The 21,827-nt window shown below is 39.3% G+C and overlaps 1 protein-coding gene across 4 annotated transcripts in view; it reads left to right on the top strand.

Moving 5' to 3' along the window:
- FAT1 (FAT atypical cadherin 1) overlaps window positions 1–21,827 on the top strand; it is a 116,218-nt gene that overhangs the window by 84,428 nt on the left and 9,963 nt on the right. For all 4 annotated transcript variants that reach the window (XM_054701025.1, XM_054701024.1, XM_037526343.1 and 1 more), the window contains exons 10-24: window positions 147–4,214; window positions 4,730–4,926; window positions 7,698–7,851; window positions 8,657–8,890; window positions 9,666–10,055; window positions 11,573–11,787; window positions 12,041–12,178; window positions 14,683–14,826; window positions 15,450–15,647; window positions 16,027–16,831; window positions 16,977–17,108; window positions 18,367–18,524; window positions 19,144–19,606; window positions 21,118–21,271; window positions 21,428–21,538. In XM_054701025.1, the coding sequence (XP_054557000.1) occupies window positions 147–4,214; window positions 4,730–4,926; window positions 7,698–7,851; window positions 8,657–8,890; window positions 9,666–10,055; window positions 11,573–11,787; window positions 12,041–12,178; window positions 14,683–14,826; window positions 15,450–15,647; window positions 16,027–16,831; window positions 16,977–17,108; window positions 18,367–18,524; window positions 19,144–19,606; window positions 21,118–21,271; window positions 21,428–21,538 (7,561 nt within the window). The remainder of the gene's footprint in view (window positions 1–146; window positions 4,215–4,729; window positions 4,927–7,697; window positions 7,852–8,656; window positions 8,891–9,665; window positions 10,056–11,572; window positions 11,788–12,040; window positions 12,179–14,682; window positions 14,827–15,449; window positions 15,648–16,026; window positions 16,832–16,976; window positions 17,109–18,366; window positions 18,525–19,143; window positions 19,607–21,117; window positions 21,272–21,427; window positions 21,539–21,827) is intronic.

Here is a 21,827-nt window from a genome sequence, read left to right on the forward strand (position 1 = left end):
AAATATTCTAAAAATATATTAAACTATAATAGAAAATAATATAATACAATTTAATGGAATATAATTTAAAAATACATCTTTGTTTCTGCATCTTTAGCTACTACTTCTTTTTATTTATTTTATTCCTTGTATTTTTCTTATCCCAGGAAATATTGGAAATTCCTTCACAATTGATCCTATCTTGGGCTCTGTAAAAACTGCCAAAGAATTAGATCGAAGTCATCAAGTGGAATATGATTTGATGGTAAAGGCTACAGATAAAGGCAACCCACCAATGAGTGAAATCACTTCTGTGCATATCCTGGTCACAATTGCTGACAATGCCTTTCCTAAGTTTACATCAAAAGAATATTCTGTTGAAATTAGTGAAACTATCAGCATTGGGAGTTTCGTTGGAATGGTTACAGCCCACAGTCAATCATCAGTGGTATATGAAATAAAAGATGGAAATATAGCTGATGCTTTTGATATTAATCCACATTCTGGAAGTATCATCACTCAGAAAGCCCTGGATTTTGAAACTTTGTCCATTTATACATTGACAATACAAGGGACCAACATGGCTGGTTTGTCTACTAACACAACTGTTCTAGTGCATCTTCAGGATGAAAATGACAACTTGCCAGTTTTTATGCAAGCAGAATATATAGGACTGATTAGTGAATCAGCTTCAATTAACAGTGTGATCCTAACAGACCAGAATGTGCCATTAGTGATTCGTGCCACTGATGCTGATAAAGAATCAAATGCTTTGCTTGTTTATCACATTGTTGAACCATCCATACACCCATATTTTGCTATTGATTCTAGCACTGGTGCTATTCATACAGTACTAAGTTTGGATTATGAAGAAACAAGTACTTTCCATTTTACTGTGCAAGTGCATGACATGGGAACACCACGCTTATATGCCGAATATGCAGCTAATGTGACTATCCATGTAATTGACATTAATGACTGTCCTCCTGTGTTCTCCAAATCATTATATGAAGCATCTCTTTTGCTGCCAACATACAAAGGAGTAAAAATCATCACAGTAAATGCTACAGATGCTGATTCAAGAGCGTTCTCACAGTTAATGTATTCCATCACCGAAGGCAACATCGGGGAGAAGTTCCTTATGGACTACAAGACTGGCACCATAACTGTACAAAACACAACACAGTTAAGAAGTCGCTATGAGTTGACTGTCAGAGCATCTGATGGCAGATTTGCAAGCTTTACCTCTGTGAAAATTAATGTGAAAGAAAGCAAGGAAAGTCAACTAAAGTTTACCCAAGATTTCTACTCTGCAATAGTGAAAGAGAATTCCACGGAAGCCAGGACATTAGCTGTCATCACAGCTATTGGAAATCCAATTAATGAGCCTTTGTTTTATCATATCCTCAACCCAGATCAAAGATTTAAAATAAGCCGCACATCGGGAGTTCTGTCAACCACTGGCATTCCCTTTGACCGTGAGCAGCAGGAGGCATTTGATGTGGTGGTAGAGGTGACTCAGGAACATAAGCCTTCCGCAGTGGCCCATGTTGTTGTGAAGGTCACCGTAGAAGACCAAAATGATAATGCACCTGTGTTTGTCAACCTCCCTTACTATGCTGTTGTGAAAGTGGACACTGTGGTAGGCCATGTTATTCGCTATGTTACTGCTGTGGACAGAGACAGTGGCAGAAATGGGGAAGTGCATTACTACCTCAAGGAACACCATGAGCACTTTCAAATTGGATCTGCAGGTGGAATTTCACTGAAAAAACAGTTTGAACCTGACACCTTAAATAAAGAATATCTTGTCACGGTGGTGGCAAAAGATGGAGGAAATCCAGCTTTTTCAGCTGAAGTTATAGTTCCAATCACTGTTATGAATAAAGCCATGCCTGTCTTTGAAAAACCTTTCTACAGTGCAGAGATTCCAGAGAATATCCAGATGCACAGCCCCGTGGTCCACGTACAAGCCAACAGTCCCGAAGGGTTGAAAGTGTTCTACAGCATCACAGATGGAGATCCTTTTAGCCAGTTTACTATTAACTTCAACACTGGAGTGATCAATGTTATAGCTCCCCTGGATTTTGAGTCCCATCCAGCATATAAACTCAGCATACGAGCAACTGACTCCTTGACGGGTGCTCATGCTGAGGTGTTTGTTGACTTAATAGTAGAAGACATCAATGATAATCCTCCTGTGTTTGTCCACCAGTCCTATGCTGCCACCCTGTCTGAGGCATCTGTCATTGGAACTTCTGTCATTCAAGTTAGAGCAACAGATTCTGATTCAGAACCAAATAGAGGCATTTCATACCATATGTTTGGGAATCACAGCAAGAGTCATGAACATTTTCACATAGATAGCAGCTCTGGTCTCATTTCACTGGTCAGAACTTTGGATTATGAGCAGTTCCAGCAGCACAAGATTTTTGTAAAGGCTGTTGACAGTGGTATGCCCCCCTTGAGCAGTGAATTGATTGTCACAGTGGACGTCACTGACCTCAACGATAATCCGCCTCTGTTTGACCAACAGATTTATGAAGCCAGAATCAGTGAGCATGCCACACATGGGCATTTTGTCACCTGTGTAAAAGCCTATGATGCAGATAGTTCAGACCTAGACAAGTTGGAATATTCCATTCTGTCTGGAAATGATCATAAGAACTTTGTCATTGACAGTGAAAGCGGGATCATCACTCTCTCCAACATGCGCCGCCACACCTTGAAGCCATTTTACAGTCTTAATATTTCTGTTTCTGATGGGGTTTTTAGAAGTTCAGCTCAGGTTCATGTAACTGTAATTGGAGGCAATTTGCACAGTCCTGTTTTTCTTCAGAATGAATATGAAGTAGAGCTTGCTGAAAATGCTCCCTCACATACCTTAGTGATGGAGGTTAAAGCAGTTGATGGGGATTCTGGTATTTATGGTCATATCACTTACCATATTGTTAATGACTTTGCCAAAGACAGATTTTACACAAATGATAGGGGACAGATACTTACTTTGGAAAAACTTGATCGAGAAACTCCAGCAGAAAAAGTAATCTCAATTCGTTTAATGGCTAAAGATGCTGGAGGAAAAGTTGCTTTCTGCACCATTAATGTTATCCTTACAGATGACAATGATAATGCACCACAGTTTCGGGCAACCAAGTATGAAGTGAACATCGGATCCAGCGCTCCCAAGGGGACATCCGTCATTAAAGTTCTTGCAAGTGATACTGACGAGGGATCCAATGCCGATGTCACCTATGCCATTGAAGCAGATTCTGAAAGTGTGAAAGAGAATTTGGAAATTAACAAACTGTCTGGCATCATTACTACAAAGGAGAGCTTAATTGGCTTAGAAAATGAGTTCTTTACTTTCTTTGTTAGAGCTGTAGATAATGGGTCTCCATCAAGAGAGTCTGTTGTTCCAGTCTATGTTAAAATACTTCCACCAGAAATGCAACTTCCAAAATTTTCAGAACCATTTTATACCTATACGGTTTCAGAAGACATGCCTATCGGAACAGAAATAGATCTCATCCGAGCAGAACACAGCGGGACTATTATTTATAACCTAATCAAAGGGAATACTCCTGAAAGTAATAGAGATGAGTTCTTTGTGATTGACAAACAGAGTGGGAGACTGAAACTGGAGAAGAGTCTAGACCATGAGACAACGAAGTGGTACCAGTTCTCTGTCCTTGCCAGGTGCTCTCAGAATGAGTATGAGGTGGTAGCTTCTGTAGATGTTAGTATCCAAGTGAAAGATGCAAATGATAACAGTCCTGTCTTGGAGTCTAACCCATATGAGGCATTTGTTGTTGAAAACATGCCAGGGGGCAGTAAAGTCATCCAGATCAGGGCGTCTGATCTAGACTCAGGAAGCAATGGCCAGATTATGTACAGTCTAGATCAGTCACAAAGTTTGGAAGTCATCGAATCTTTTACCATTAACATGGAAACAGGCTGGATTACAACCCTAAAGGAACTTGACCATGAAAAGAGAGACAATTACCAGATTAAAGTAGTCGCATCAGATCATGGGGAAAAGGTCCAGCTCTCCTCCACAGCCATCGTGGATGTTACTGTCACCGATGTCAATGATAGCCCCCCACGATTCACCGCTGAGATTTATAAAGGGACTGTGAGTGAAGATGACCCACCAGGTGGTGTGATTGCCATCTTAAGTACCACTGATGCTGATTCGGAAGAGATTAACAGACAAGTCACATATTACATAACAGGTAAAACATCTACGCTAGGCGGTTGAATTTACACTTAAACTGTTTTGGAAGTAAACTTTTTGAGACTCGTGGAAATGGGGAGTTAAAGGGATGATTCTGGTTGGTTATAACCAAAGTAAGTAAAAATTACATCTGTGAATCTGCAATTTCAGTTTCTTTGAGCAGAGCTAGTATAGTTTCATTAGCCTGCTTTCAATTTTTATGACTCATACTGTTGAACTTAGTATCTTAGTATGTAATATATAATGATACTTTAAAGGAGAAACATACAGTGTGCACTGAAGTTTTGTTTATAGTCTATATTTTTTATGATTTGATGCTGTGTTCAAATATACATTTTAAAGCTTTGATTTTTTGGTAAATGGGTAAGTTATACACAACTTAAATGGAATTTTATAAATGTTAATTCTTTTAAACTATAATATGATATGATCTTTGGGCAGTTTATTTCTCGTGTTATTTATTTTTCTTATTTGAACAAATTTAACCATCAACTTCGTTAATTCATTTTACAGGAGGAGATCCTTTGGGGCAATTTGCTATTGAAAATATTCAAAATGAGTGGAAGGTCTATGTGAAGAAGCCTCTAGATAGGGAAAAAAGGGACAATTATCTTCTCACTATAACAGCAACTGATGGGACCTTCTCGTCAAAAGCTATAGTTGAAGTAAAAGTTCTTGATGCAAATGACAACAGTCCAGTTTGTGAAAAGGTAGGTGGTTCTTTAAATTTATGCATTATAAAGTCAGTTCTCTTTCTTAAACCTTTCAATAGGATTATCCTGTGGCGTGATTCAAATGTGTTTTGTAATCTCTTACTGTTAAAGTAGAAGTGACTAGTAAGTGGGATAAGAGTTAGGATAGCTTCAGAACTAGTTGGGGGAATGCTAAACAGGTTAAAAACTATTTTAAACTGCAGGGATTCCCTTCATTAGGGGAAGTAGCCTATCGGCAGTCCTTTATACAAAGCTCTCTTTTGCTTTAAGAGTCTGTTTTTTTAGATACTGGCATTTTTACACACTAAAGGAACTAAGAGGTTAATGATTGGTTCCTGCTGCTGTGAAGCTTATCATTTACTATGACAATAGGATATATACCAAAGCTGAGTGGTGCCCAGCCCAGGCTGCAGGGTGAGGCCTCCAGGGCTGCGGATGAGTAAGCGCCATAAGAGATAGGGTTTGGGCCCAGCCCTTGGCAGGTGGTGATGAGAGAAGCAGGAGTAGAAGTGGAAAGGTAATGCCATTGAGGAGGAACGTGATTATAGACTGGTAGGGCCATTCCAGGAAATCTGAACTTTATCTTAGAGAAGAGCTGGGTTCTCTGAATCCTTTTATAGTTGAAAGGTGGAAATGATATGACCAAGAGTTTCTTAAAGGGGATGAACTTGGTGGTGGTGGTGTGTCCGTGTGGATGAGGAAGAGTGAAAACAAGGAGAGAATAAGGAGTTATAGAGAGTAGGCAGAATGGCAACAGGGATGAGAAGACAAAAGACTACAGAGGAAAGACTGGAACAGTTCCCTGCCTGGAGTCACAGTGTCGCAAGTGTGCTTAGTGTGGCTTTGATGTTGCCTGCACAAGTGATTAGGAGAAAGACTAAAGATGAGCCTGTAGTGGAAATTGGGTTTAGAGGAAGTTCCATTCAGATTTGGCAAGTCAGGGCAATAACATTTAGGTGAATTCTTTAGACATTTAGAGAGGGTGAAATTAAGGATAGATTTTAGGGAAGGAAATGTAAACTTTACAGTTTTTACTATAAAAACTAATAACTGGAAAACTAATAATTGGATGAATTTGAAAGGAATTAAAAAGGGGGAAAGCGTTGGAAGGAAGAGAATGATGTCAACACAGTATATACAGAGAGGAGGAGGAGAGAACTTCGAGGAAACGGGATAGTGAGCAGAGCTGTGGCAGAGCTACAAGGGAAATTGAAATCTGAGAGACCATGTGAATCCGTGATGGGCTTGGAGATGGTACTCTCAGTACTTGGATGTGGGTGGGCACTCAGACTATAGGAGCTTAAAGAATTTGCTATAATGACAAAGTAGATTTGGCCAGTGAAGAGAGTTGGGAGTACAAGGAGGGCATGTGATAGGTTAGGGAAAGCTGAGTTAGGTGGCAAAGTGATTTGGAGGAGGAGCAGTGAGTATAAGATGTGTTGTAGTTGTAGAAAGAAGTGGAGCTGTTTTTAGGGAAATGGATATTAAATCTGTCCAGAAGGGGACATGGAACTTCTGAGGGATGAGGATTTAATTCAAATCCCTCTCTTATACGTTTTGGTGACAGTGTTTGGGGCTGAGGGGAGATATATAATATATTATGTAGAAAACTTTATTTTGGTTTTTAACACTTTCATATTATTTGGATATAGTACTATATTATTTGGGGGAAATAATAAAATTAGGAGACTGGATCATTTGAAACCACCAGTACTACAAAATATCCTGTTTCATGAGTCATAAAATGTAGTTTACCTAAAATTGAGCACATGTTAGGAAAATAAATTCAGCAAAATCATATGTTTTGTTTCATGGTATGGATTTCCAAATAGTTGGAACTGGAAATAGCCATTCATTTTGTTGAGAATTAGGTGAGATGTAAAGGCAGGGGTCGGGGGAGTCAGGCACAAGTGCAGTAATGAATAGAAGGGGTTAGCCAAGCATCCCTTTCCCTTGTGGCATTGCAGTGTTTGTATTGTTCCGAGACCATGGATTGCTTCTGTCTCAACTGCAGTTATTTAAACAATTGCAAACAATAAATTCCTGCATTGGAAATAAGTAGATTATAACAGGCATTTCTTTCTGCCAGGTTCCTTTTTTTTCCCCCTTTCTGGGAATTTTTTTTTTTAATGTATATTTTTACATCATTTTTGCACAATGTATGCATTTTCATCTTGGTTATAGTCCCCGTACAATTCCCCCCCCCCTCCTGTCTTGATCTTCCTCCTTTCTCCCCCTCCCCCCGTAGTATTACTCAGCAATCAAGAAAGATAAACTCATGCCATTTGCAGCAACATGGATAGAGCTGGAAGGGATCATGCTCAGTGAAATACGCCAGAAAGAAAAAGAAAAATACTGGATGGTCTCACTCGTAGCTGGAATTTAGAAAACCTAAATAAGGGACTAGGAAAAAGACTAATTATAATAAAGTAAAAATCTTTCTGCCAAGTTTTAGGTTGATATGAAGCACTGCTTGTATTTTCTCGTAAGAATTCAAATTAAACTAAATATGAAACCAACTCAGTCATTAAATTATTCAGAATTCTGTAGGTTAAAAGTCAGATTAGACTATCAGAGTTATGGCGTTATTAACTTTTACATGATTCCTTGTTTTAAATGAAAAATAGTTTTGAAAGAACCTTGGATTTTAATTTTAGTCATTTCTGTGTTTTCTGTTGCCAGGGTTAAATGGTTTCTTTTCCTTTACTGCCTTGAGTCATTTGACTTTTAATGTTTTATGTTAATGACATTGCTTAAAATCATTGCAGACTCTGTATACAGAGACAATTCCAGAAGATGCCTTTCCTGGGAAGTTGGTCATGCAGGTCTCTGCTACAGACGCAGATATCCGTTCCAATGCTGAAATTACTTACACATTATTTGGTCCAGGTGCAGAAAAATTCAAGCTAAATCCAGACACAGGTAATGATGGAGTTCGGTTGCAAAATTAATTGTGTTCTAACAAAATTACGTGTGGGTGGTTTGAGATCACATGCAACATTTGAAATTACATTTTATTCTTGAAAATTTACTGTGGTACAAACAGAAATCGAAATGGCAATTTAATATGTAAAATGTGGTGTGAGATAACAGCAACAATATTACCAAAACCTACTTGAACCAAATACTAAATTTTAGAATTTGTTTATATCAACTTCATTTAAAAAAAACTCCGAAGTTAAAATACATTTCAAACTTTCTGCTTTATTATTTTATGTAGAACTTGTTTTCTTTCATTCCTAACCATAAGTTTATATTCAACATACTCATTAAAATGACTCAGTTATTAGTGTTTATATTGCTGGATTATTTTCTTCTTCTGATTTTATTTTGTTAAAATTGGCATCAAGTAACAGTTTCTTCTTAAGTACCCTTCCATTCACCCTAGCCCACCCTGTATTAACTGAACATATGAATCTAATTTTTGAATCTAATTTTTAGGTTAAATTTAGTAAATCAGGCAGCTGTTTTGCTTTTGTGACATGTTAGATAATGCACGAGGCCCTGCCTCAAAATTTTTGTGAATTAAAGTGCTGGCACCTGGCAGTGTGCGGGGCCCCGGAACTCACTGTATTCATAAACCTATTGACTCATTGATAAAATTGTTCTAAGAAAAGAATGTTCAGATTCTCTAATTGTAAGAGAAAATGGGGAAAAAAATAAGATGTGCTCTTGCAGTTCACATTTTAAATTACAAGTGAGTCCATTTATTTTTGTTTGTTTTTAGGTGAATTGAAAACATTAGCCCCCCTTGATCGTGAGGAGCAAGCAATTTATAATCTTGTAGTCAAGGCCACAGATGGAGGAGGAAGATCCTGTCAGGCTAATATTGTGCTGACATTGGAAGATGTAAATGATAATGCCCCTGAATTCTCTGCTGACCCCTACACCATCACTGTGTTTGAAAACACGGAGCCTGGAACGCTGTTGACGAGAGTCCAGGCCTCAGACGCGGATGCAGGTATCATCCTCATGAAGTGTGCCTGATGCTGAGCACCCACGTCTTAGGAACCTATGTCTTGAAACACATTCCAAATCCAGCTTGGCTAGCTTATCTGACCTCATGAATGTTGAATAACTCGTGGTTAGTCAGTTCCTCAGTATTAAGATAAAATGAATTCTTTAGCTTAATGAATTCATTTTTAATGAATATTTGAAGTCTCAAAATGTACCAAGTTTCTTAATGTATCTGTGGTGTTCTTAAAATTCTGGGTAGTGACTATTTTAATTGATGTTCATATCCCATTGAATTAATTACTGAAGCACTATTTTGTGAATAAACCATTAGTGACAGAGATTTCAAGTATCGAAGGAACATACTAGAAGCCAATTCAGTATTATTAATAGTTTTACATATCTTTAAATTTCTTACGGAGAAAAGACTCTAGGATATATATTTATAACATTTTATAGCAGACAATAAAAGTAATTTCTTTAGTCACACTAATAGTGAATCAGCAGAATAGCAAAAATGTTACTTTTCAAATGAAGTTTTTCACTGATGCTGAATAGTAGACTTCATTTTAAAAGACTTGGCTAGGTATTATAGCACAAGTTTCTACATAATAGTCTTTAAATGTTAAATAACTAGAAAATCATGTTTGCTTTGACTTTTTTAAGGACATAGTTATTTTAAAAAATGTATATTAGCATTTTTATTTTTTAATTTGTAATGTTTTTAAAAAAATAACTTGTTAACATTTCTTGAAATATGCTAACATTTCATGTTTTCACAGGATTGAATCGAAAGATTTCCTACTCACTGATTAATTCTGCTGATGGGCAGTTCTCCATTAATGAATTATCTGGAATCATTCAATTAGAAAGGCCTTTGGATAGAGAGCTGCAGGCAGTATACACTCTTACTTTGAAAGCTGTAGATCAGGGTTTGCCAAGAAGATTGACAGCTACTGGCACTGTTGTTATATCAGTTTTGGATATAAATGACAACCCACCGGTGTTTGAATACCGTGAATATGGTGTCACAGTGTCTGAGGACATCCTTATTGGAACAGAAGTTCTTCAAGTGTATGCGGCAAGTCGGGACATTGAAGCAAATGCAGAAATCACTTACTCAATAATGAGTGGAAATGAACATGGAAAATTTAGCATAGATTCTAAAACAGGTAACCTACCATGTAAATGACAGGAAGTCCTTTATTATGCCAAAAAGTCTAAATTGTCCAACACTTTATCTAGTATAAAGAGACAGATAAAACTCATTTCCTTTCTGTTATTTTAAGTGGGATTAAAAGTGGTTTCAGAAACTTTCAAGTTCTGCAAAGTAAAATGTTTCTTATAATATCCTTTATAAACTATAAGCAGACTCACTTTAAATAGAAATTAAAGTGTCACTCTCTAGTAGTTTTGTAAAGATAAGATGTAGTTAGTAAAGATAAAAAGTGGACGGTTGTAGCATAATGTAACTCTTTTTCATCCCTCTTATCAAACCTAATGTGAAGTAGCTTCCCAAGTGAAACCGTAGTTTCCACTTCTTTGATCTTAGTTTCTATAGGGGGCATTGTTAGTTCATGACATTGGCTTCTTTATTATACTAGCAATATGTAACATTTGAAGTACTTTGAATCTCACTTATGAATGACCACCACCAAGGTTAAAATTCAGAGGCGCTATTGACTCCTGCTGCACAAATACCTTGGTAGTCTTGTTAATATGTGATCTACAATAGCTGTAAGTTTTAAAACATTATAAACATTATAAAAAGTTCCATCCAAACTCTAATTGCATGTGACTATTTCAGATGATGCTATTTTTAAATGTATTTTTAAACATGAATTTGTTACTTTTAGGGTCCTTTTGTCCCATTCTCTTTTTAAAGGTAGTTTGGACTACAATTAAGTAAAAATGAAAGATGTTAACGGATTTTTTAAATGATAATATGTAGGAGAGGTAGCTTAGTGCTTAGTGATTGAAAAAAGATGCACATTGCTGTGAAAGAAAAAGTATGAGAAGGAAACTAAAAGTCAGAATAGTATTTTAATGTTTTTTAATTCTATTTTGTTTCTTAAATTAGAATGAAATCTATGGTGAATATACTTTGGAGGCGATCAGTGTAATTATTTTTATAGTGGGGCTGTGTAGCTATTGGTGACTGGGAAAGCAATTTATTTTTTCATTTTTTATTTTTTTAAAGATTTTATTTATTTTATACAAAAACGGGGGTACAGGTCAGAAGCATGGGAGGGTGAGAGAATTCCCCAGAGCCAGAGCGGGGAGCAGAACAGGCAGACAGACCAAAAACACTGCTGAAGGGAGCAGCAGGTGAGGCAGGAGAGGTCTGCCGCACCATGTGGGGTTCTCCCCAGCCGGCAGGGAATCAAACTGGCACTGCAGAGGCTGTAGACAGCTTTGCAGCATGGCACTCAACCGCTGCGCCACTGGGGAGGCCCAGAAGCAATTTAATTATCAAAAAAAAAACAATAGGAAAATAACTGAGAAACAAAGAAGAATCCAAGAATGGAAAAAATTGAGTATTTTAATTGCTGAATTAGTATGAAATTAGAAAACGGATGAATGATAATCTTTTGAAGTGAAATTTGTTTTAAACTCTTGTCTGTTTCACTTACAGTAGGAGAAAGAGTGGCATTTTAAATTACTGGAGTAATTTTTGTATTCTATACAGGGGCCATCTTTATCATTGAGAATCTGGATTATGAAAACTCTCACGAATATTACCTGACTATAGAAGCCACCGATGGGGGTACGCCTTCACTAAGTGATGTTGCAACTGTGAACATTAATGTGACCGATGTCAATGATAACACCCCAGTGTTCAGCCAGGACACATACACAGCGGTCATCAGTGAAGACGCTCTTCTGGAGCAGCCTGTCATTACTGTATGTATTTTATGCTCCTGCTTCTCTTCTTCTGGATCTTTGCAAGAGGTTTTTTTTTTTTTTAGTAAGATTGATCCAGCTTTTGTAGTGGTCTTATTTTGAAGGGGGTGGGGAATCTTTTGTCAGCCCAATCAGTTACTGGCTCTCTTACAGGTAGTTGCCTCAAAACAGCTATCTTGATACTAGAAATCTGTGTAATGGGTTTCTGTCCCTTCCCTAGCCATCTCCTAAACAGGAATGTGATACTTTTTAGGTTATGGCTGATGATGCTGATGGACCTTTGAACAGCCACATCCACTATTCAATTATAGACGGCAACCAAGGAGGTCCATTTACCATTGACCCATCCAAGGGAGAAGTAAAAGTAACCAAACTTCTAGACCGAGAAACAGTAAGTGAAATATTTTGGCTTCACTTGCTTACAAATTACCAAACTGATAAATACAAGTGCCCGTATTTATTGGGCATAATGGAAGAACCAGAGGGTAGAACCAACCTTATTCTCAGGAACAGATGAACGAGACAGAAATACTTGAAAAGCAGTTACATTATGAAAATCTCAAAAACATGAGAGATGTGCTTCATACTAAGATGAAGTTGGGGTAATAAAAGTTTGTTTTTAGGAAGGAATTAGCATTGGCTCCAGTGTTGAGATGCTTATGGAGCTAGAAGCTGGGTTTTAATTTTTTTTTCCATGGGAACATTATGTTTACATTCTCTGAGTTTATGGAATTACATGTCAACTAGTGGGTTTTCTATGCCAGAAATTATTGCTGATTTTTGTTAAGTGTCATAACATGGTACACAGAAATTTTTTTTTTTTTTTTTAGTAACGTGTTTTTTGGTGGTTTACAGCACTACATAAGATTGAGGGCAACAGAACACCACAACCACTACCAAAGCATCAGTAACCTCCACCATAGTCCACTGAGACTCCCTCCCCCTCACTCCTCTTTGTCCCCTCTCTGGTCTCCTCAACTCTGCAGTTACAGTTCTAGGGTTTGTTTTATATTAATTTTATTGTTCCTTTGTTTTGTTTCTCTGTGTTCCACATGCAAGTAAAATCATTTTTTTCCATTTAGTATAGTCCCCTAGAAGTTGGGTTTTAAAAAGTAGCAGAGATTTGGAAAATCTAAAATATTAAAAGAATGGAATTCTCTGCAAGAAGTTGCATGAAAAGAAGCGTGGGAAAAGAAAAACATGGGACATACTTAGGTGGTTTTGTTCAGCTTTAGTGGAATAGAGCAATCAAGGAACTGGGAGGACAAGGAAGAAAGGTTTTCAGGAACAGGTTAAGAGCCACAGATTAAGGGCAAAACCAGCATCAGATGGCCACACATGACACATAGGTGCCAAGGAGTCACTGAGTATCTGCGAGTCTTGTGCATCATGAAATGTAGACATGTTTGACGATAAGCACTCAGTGTATTTGAAGTGGTGTAACCAGGGAGGTAGGGAGACCAAGAATCTGCATGGGAAAAGTAGCGGTGACAATCAAATGTAAAGACAAACGCAGAAACTTCAAGAAGGAAAAGTTAGAATCAGCAGAGGGTGGGTGTGGCCTGCATGGAAAGTGGCAGCTTTTGGCCTGACTCATTCTTTCAGTCCTGCTGTGACTTGAGTTGCCGATAAAGATAAGCTGGGAGGTCCTCGGTATAAACTTGACACTGGGGAGGTTGTTCAGTGTTGCTTTGATACGCTGAGTTTTAAAGGAAAATGGCATATTTAAAGTAGAATTCAGGCAGTATTTGGAGAGTTTAAGAGACCCACCGGCTGGAAGTATGGATATGTACACATGCTTCTGGAGGTGACGGGGGTGTCTGTCCTGCTGAGAACAATGTGAGTAGATGAGCGGCAAACCAGCCTGAACACCATTTACACCCCAACTCCCACTCCCAGGCTGGAATGGAACTGCCGTGGAGAAGAGAAGGAAGCTCTGGTTTGAGGAATTAGGACATCGGTGATAATAATACACATCCAGAAAAATCATGGGAGAATTTAAGAGTAGAGGTGTTAGGAGAGTATTGCAATATCCCATTAAAGCCTCAATTCTTTAATTCCTTTTCTAACGTGTTTTTTTTTGAGCAGGGACTTCCCAAAAATTCAGGGGTGTGGTGGTGGTTCTTAGAATCACTGTACTTACTACTGTTGGACAGAGCAAAATGTAGTGTTTTTCACTGAAGGACTTCTCAGATATTTAATATACTAATGTCGACTGGAGGAGACAGCCTGTAGTGTTTCCCAAGCCACTCTGCTTTAAAGACCCCTTTTTGTTGGAGCATCTTAGAAGACCAAGATTCTCCAGAACAGACCAGTTTTCTGGCATTTTTCCCACCATCCTGGAGTAGAGAGCTGAACAGGGAGCTACTCTGGAAAAGAATCCACCCCCTTGATTCCATTTTTTTGGTAGAAAATTATTTAAAAAAAAAACTTGGGATTGAGAGAGTCGAGTACGGTGCTAGGGTAAAATTGATGGGACGGAGGATCTGGATTGTCCTGGGCCATTGGTCATCGGGGTGGCAATACGGAAGCAATAGCATTTAAGATTTGGTATCATTGTTTTCCCTCATCATTTGTATTACTTTTCTGCTTTACTCTGTTAATAGATCTGCACATTGTTAAAGTCAGAGCACTTTAACGCAACAAATACGTATTTGAGGGTAATAGGGGACTCTAATCAGTACTGAGCTTCTGTCACACAGTTTCTGCTTAGCAGTGAGGTTATCTGCAGAGTGTTCATTTTAGGTGGGGGAATTGTCCACAAACCGGTGACAGCACATGGTGGCAGTTACTCAGATCTGCCCTCTGCGTTGTCAGGAGTGCACTTGTGACTCAGCCCTGTTCTTGGGCCTTATGAAAATGGATACACCTTCTCCCTGTCTTGTCCCCCAAAAGATTTCAGGTTACACGCTCACCGTTCAGGCTTCTGACAATGGCAGTCCGCCCAGAGTCAACACGACCACGGTCAACATCGATGTGTCGGATGTCAATGACAATGCTCCGGTCTTCTCCCAGGGGAACTACAGCGTCATTGTGCAGGTGACCCTGGGTACTGAGGCCCCCGCTGATGCCTCCCCTGGGGACAAGCTCTCATTGGCTTCAGTTGCCTGAAACAGCTTTCTTTTCCAAAGACAACTCTACAGAAACATGGGAAAAGTAAATGGGAGGGGTCTCCATCTGTATTAAGGATGAGCATTTTAAAGATACAACCACACAACCAAGTTTTCATCTCTCTTTTTGCGCTTTGATTTGCAGATAATTTTCACGATAGCTTGATCCTTGATCTGCTGCTGCTATTACTTGTCCTTCTTGTGGGGGTAGGGGTCGGGGAGTGGTGGGCCCAAGGACCTTTCGTCCTCTTGACCTTCCTCCTCCACCTGGACTTCTCTTCCTCCTCCCTCTTGTGTCCTTTCTTGCACGTGGTCCTGGCATCCTCCTGCCTTTCCATCCTCCTCTGCCTCTCCCTTCCCTTAACCTCCATCCCCTCTCTCCTGCCCTGTCCATCATCATCCTTCACCCCTCACCTCTTTTCTCTCTGTTCCTTCCAAATGGAGCAACAGTAAGATCTAGATAATTCATCTTATATAAAATTTGCATACACGTCTTATAATAACCTGGTTTTTGTTGAAAGTTGTGTGTTTTTTGTTTTGTATTCGGTGCAGGAAAATAAGCCCGTGGGCTCCAGTGTACTGCAGCTGGTGGTAACAGACAAGGACTCTTCGCATAACGGTCCCCCCTTCTTCTTTACTATCGTGAGTGGAAATGATGACAAGGCATTTGAAGTGAACCAGCAGGGAGTCCTCCTGACTGCAGCTGCTATGGAGAGAAAAGTGAAAGATCATTACTTACTGCATGTGAAGGTATTAAAGTAGTCTTCCGATTTTATTGTGGATTCGTAGAGATGTGAGCAGCTTACCTTTCATGAGAAAACAAAATGTGCAGAACTGTGGTTTTTCTGTTGCTTACCATGGCTTCATTTTTATCCCCCTGCACGGTGAGGGACTCATTTATTCATGTGAGTATTTTATCACAGACATTGATGGAGCTAAACTTCCATATGAATTCGTGAAAGGGCTACAAAGAAGTATTTATCCTTTCCCTCAGTTTGCGTCTCACATGGAGAAATAAGCATCTTAACATGAAATAATTTCTTGGAACTTGAATGATGGAAATACAGTTTTATTAAAAAGAAGTAGTAAACGGGATAGACGAAAGTGATATTTCTTTCTTTCTTCGCAGGTGGCAGATAATGGAAAGCCTCAGTTGTCATCTCTGACATATATTGACATTAGGGTAATTGAAGAGAGCGTCTATCCTCCTGCAATTTTGCCACTAGAGATTTTCATTACCACTTTCGGAGAGGAATACTCAGGTGGTGTCATTGGAAAGATTCATGCTACAGACCAGGACATTTATGACACTTTAACCTACAGTCTTGATCCACAAATGGACAACCTCTTCTCTGTTTCCAGCATGGGGGGTAAGCTGATAGCACACAAAAAACTCGATATAGGGCAGTACCTTCTCAACGTCAGTGTAACAGATGGGAAATTTACAACAGTGGCTGACATCACGGTGCGCATCAGACAGGTAACACAGGAGATGTTGAACCACACTATTGCCATCCGCTTTGCCAACCTCACGCCAGAAGAATTTGTTGGTGACTACTGGCGCAACTTCCAGCACAATTTACGGAACATCTTGGGTGTGAAGAGGAGGAGCGACATACAGATTGTTAGTTTGCAACCCGCTGAACCCCAGCCACATCTGGATGTTCTACTTTTTGTAGAGAAATCAGGTAGTGCCCAGGTTTCAGCAAAACTTCTCTTGCACAAGATTAATTCTTCCGTGACTGATATTGAAGAAATCATCGGTGTTAGGATATTAGGTGTATTCCAGAAGCTCTGTGCAGGACTGGATTGCCCATGGAAATTCTGTGATGAAAAGTTGTCTGTGGATGAAAATGTGATGTCAACGCATAGCACGGCCAGACTGAGTTTTGTGACTCCGCGCCACCGTCGGACAGCTGTGTGTCTCTGCAAAGGTAACCTGAATAAGTAGATGCATGCAAACAGGTGCTGCAGATTGGCTCATGCACAGCTTTTGAAGGCTAAATATTAGGGGTCCATTTCTTAAAATTCCTGTTAATTAGCTCTCCCTTTCCTCTTTTTTTTTCCTTCCCCAAACAGACGGAAAATGCCCACGTATTCATCATGGATGTGAAGATAGTCCGTGCCCTGAAGGATCTGAATGTGTCACTGATCCCAGAGAAGAGAAGTACACCTGTGTCTGTCCAGGTGGCAAGTTTGGTCAGTGTCCAGGTGAGAGTTCGGCGATGAAGCACACTTTCTTTTTGAGAAGGCGCTTTCAGTGTTTTCAGATTTTCTTCTGTATGAGAGTTGAAAAATACTATAAATTTCTAATAGAGAAATGAATCAAAAAGGAAGGAAATAACTTCTTCCTGAGATAATGGTTTGATGTTCTTTATCATCAGTGCTCACATAAACATATAGTCACACATTTACAGATTTATTGGTCTTTTTCTCTCAAACAAAACAAGACAAAAGAACTAAAAGATTATCAGGTCTCAGTCCTCTATCATTTGTTTTCCCTCCACCTAGCAGCGTCAAGATCACCTTGTCCACGTACATGGAAGCTTCATACGTGGCTGCACCATCATCATTTGCAGTCCCCTCTGTATAGAGATTCAAGTTGTTATGTGTCTCTCTTTTAAAGCACATTTACACAGCTCCCCGTATGTAACTGTGCGTGCTTTCTACACACTAGATTCTAAGAGTAGGATTTACTGTGTCAAAAAATAGCTACAATTTTCCTTATTTAATGTACCACTGGTTTGTTTCCTCCAAGGTGAACCAAGTTCTCATTATGCATTCTATTACTGATATTGAAAGGTTTCAATTAAAAAACAAAATCCCTCATCTAATAGGGGGAAAAAAAATGATACCTGATTATTTCAGTGTGCTTTTCTATAGCAACTACTTTTCTGTTGTTCAGTGCCAGTAGCATTTTTTCTGTGATTGGCCTGTTCCTCTCTGCTCCATTGTCTGGGTTGTTTGTCAGTTTCTCTCTTTCTATTCATGGTGCTCTTTATGTATTTTGAGTATTAGTTTCTGTCTGTATATTTACTGATCTTTTAATAATTAGTTTTGTTATTATGAAATGTAATTTTTATTTGTCACTTCTGCATAATATTACCTAACGGTTTCTATCTCTGGAGATTGATATCATTTTCATCTTTTTTGAAGAATGGGGATAATTTTATTTCTTGCTGGAAGTTTCCCATACCAGCTTGAGGCTTTGTAAATATTTTCCTAAATTGTCTTCTAATAATTTTATATTGAACATTCTATATTTAGCTCCTTCATTATTTTAGAGTTCATTTTTCTTCCAGTTAGAGATCAGTTGTGCTAAGCTGTTTATTGATCAAATAAACATTTACCATTCAATTGAATTTTATTATAATCTTAAAATTTAAGTCAATCTCTAGGTGGGAAATTATGCTTTTAAAGCATGTTTAAACTTTGTTCTGACTTACTCTTCCCTTTTTGTGTTTTACAGGGAGTTCATCTCTAACATTTACTGGAAATAGCTTTGTGAAGTATCGTCTAATGGAAAATGAAAACAAATTAGAAATGAAACTCTCCATGAAGCTCAGAACATACTCGGCTCATGCAGTTGTGATGTATGCGCGAGGCACTGACTACAGCATCTTGGAGGTAAGTATTTGTAAGTTTGTCTGCCTCAGTTTGTGAAATACTTCAAAAATATGAATTTCACTATTCCACACTGAAATAATTCACTGATATCTATACAAGTTTTAGAAATGAAAGTCTGTGGGTTGAAAAGCGCCTCATACTCCGCAATACAGAGTCATTGCTGGTTTTCCAAACAATTTTAGATATATGAGACAGTTAACAAACGCTAGGTGACATTACACCTTATGTTATAAAAAGTTTATAGAAAGATCCTATATATGGTTAAAATAAATAGCTATCTTGCCTACTTAGTTTCTTGGTATAATTCTCAGTTTTGGCTTTTTATAATTAAATCTGATATCTGTTTTTCATTGTTAGTTAACAGGTGATTATCAGTCATTTTGAAATACTTTATGGGTATGCAATTAGCACTTGAACTTGATATCATAAACAGCCTATTTCTATTTTCTATTTAATGAGCAAAGGAGCATATATTCTGTAGTATTTAAATGCAATGCCTTGCTAATGTTCCATCTTCTATCACCTGACATACCTTTCTTTCCTTTAGAATTTTGATCAGAGGCTGTAATCAAAGATTTCATGATTGGTAAATGTGAGTGAAATTTTTTTTTTATCATAGATTCATAATGGAAGGCTACAGTACAAATTTGACTGTGGAAGTGGCCCTGGAATTGTCTCTGTTCAGAGCATTCAGGTCAATGATGGGCAGTGGCATGCAGTATCTCTTGAAGTGAATGGAAACTATGCCAGATTGGTTTTGGACCAAGTCCACACTGCCTCAGGCACAGCCCCGGGGACTCTGAAAACCCTAAATCTGGATAACCATGTGTATTTTGGTGGCCATCTCCGTCAGCAAGGAACACGGCATGGAAGAAGCCCCCAAGTTGGAAATGGCTTTAGGGGCTGTATGGATGCTATTTATTTGAATGGGCAGGAGCTCCCTTTAAATAACAAACCAAGAAGCTATGCACACATTGAAGAATGGGTGGATGTGTCGCCTGGGTGCTTATTAATGGCTACAGAAGACTGCTCGAGTAACCCCTGCCAAAACGGAGGCGTTTGCAATCCTTCACCCACTGGAGGTAGGCTTCATGCTATGTTGGTTCTTAAAAGTGAAACATGGTTGCACTGGGGGGAAGTTCCCCAAGTTGTTTTAGTTTTTCTCTTTTTCAAAATGCTGTCAGAAACTGGAGTCAGTGTTAGATTTGAGTGATATAATCCCTGTTAAACCCAGGGCTCAGGCTTCTTCCCCGCAGCCAGTCTGGGGGAACTGACTTCTGAGTCCCTGCAGTCACATTGCAGGCACTTGAACAGGATGGATGTCCTGATGGGTCTCCATCTGCTCCAGTAACCACTGCAAACACGGCCAACTCGGAACTCTTGCAACAACCGCATGACACGGACCCCGAGGGATTTAGAACTAGTGCCACTTAGTTCTTTTCATCTGATTAGTCAGCCCATAGTGGCTGCTGGAGTCTTACTAGCAATAATAGATGGACTGATTTTTTCAAAAGCCCTGAGCCCTGCTCAGTTGTCGCCCTACCTGTCTTGAAGCCCTGACACGGTGGAATACTCTGTGGTTTCTGGATCCTGACCCTGTTTGGTCACTTACCAGTGATAGAACACAGATATGAAAATGCAAGTTGTCATGCCTGATAAGTAGGGCATGAGTAATTAATAGAGCAAAAATCAAAATAATACTCTCATTAAGAAGGATCTCAAATGATTTGGTTTTCAAGTGCAAAAGGAAGCCTGATTAGCTACACAGTAATACTCTGAGCAAAAGTGTACATTGCACTCAGTTTCAGGTCCAAGTCAGATGGTGAGTGGGGGTTTGGTTGCTGTGCTCACTGTCAGTCAGGGTTGAGCTGAGGAGCCATTTTCTTGAAATGTCCTGCCATTACCACATTCAGCAGCAGGAGGGAGGTAACGTGGCCGCTACATGCTGCTCCTCACGCACCTAAGAAAAACCCACGGCTGAGACCAACCTCAGGGGTCAGAGAAGCACAGCCCCATCATCTTCCCAAAGACAGACAGTTGGGCACAGACCACCCCACTGCCTCATTGCCCTGGTCCTCACACAACAACGAGTCTGACATTATTTATGTTCCTTTGACATACTTGATGATCATGATCACCTTTCTTTAGTTTAAATGCTATTTTATAGCCTCCAAGTTTCTTTCCCATTCATTATTTCATTTAATCTTTTAAAATTTTTTTAAATTTATGCATACAAGAGCTGGGGTATAGGCCAGAGATATGGGGGTGAGAGGATTCACCAGAGACAGAATGGGGAGCAGAACAGGCAGACTGACTGAAATACACTGCTGAGGGGCGCAGCAGGCAAGACAGGAGAGATCTGCTGCGCCATGTGGCAATCTCCCTGGCTGGCCGGGATCGAACCCATGCTGCGGAGGCTGCAGACAGATTCATAGGACTGTGCTCAACCCACTGCACCACCGGGGAGGCACTAACTTTTACAAGTCTTGGAGAACTGAATCATCACTTGAAAGTAAAGCCAATATACTAAGACTCTTTTTTTGTTCTTCCATTTTTGAATGATAGAACTTTCTGTTCCCTTTTGCTAATTTAGGTTATTATTGCAAATGTGATTCCTTGTTCATCGGGACATACTGTGAGGTGAGCGTCAATCCGTGCTCTTCCAACCCATGTCTTTACGGTGGTACATGCATCATGGACAATGGAGACTTTGTTTGCCAATGTAGAGGATTATATACTGGTCAGAGGTATGTATGTTCTTCTCGACTTTAATAATTTAATTACAAGATCAAAACTTTTTGAACATGCAGTTATACATGTGAAAAGTCTCATCTTTTTTTTTTTGCTATATTTGTATACAGTACAAGTCTTAGGTTTATGTGTGTTTTTTCCTTATTCCTCAGGTGCCAGCTTAGTCCCTACTGCAAAGATGAACCCTGTAAAAATGGTGGCACATGTTTTGATAGTTTGGATGGTGCTGTCTGTCAGTGTGATTCAGGTTTTACGGGAGAAAGGTAACTTTTTTGTTTTTTGAAGATTGATTTATTTATGCATACAAGAACTGGGGCACAGGCCAGCGGTTTGGGGGATGTGAGGGTTCACCAGAGACAGAGTGGGAAACAGAACAGGCAGATTGACTGAAATACACTGCTGAGGGGAGCAGTGGGCGAGTCAGGAGAGGTCTGCTGTGCCATGTGGGTAGCTCCCTGGCCAGGGATCGAACTCGTGCTGCAGTGGCCACGGATAGCTTCATAGCTTGTGTCTTAACCCCTTACGCCACCAGGGAGGCCCGGTAACTGACTT

This window comes from Talpa occidentalis, unplaced genomic scaffold (assembly GCF_014898055.3).
Source record: "Talpa occidentalis isolate TD23 unplaced genomic scaffold, MPIMG_talOcc4v2.1 talOcc4.4, whole genome shotgun sequence".
Classification (NCBI taxonomy): domain Eukaryota; kingdom Metazoa; phylum Chordata; class Mammalia; order Eulipotyphla; family Talpidae; genus Talpa; species Talpa occidentalis.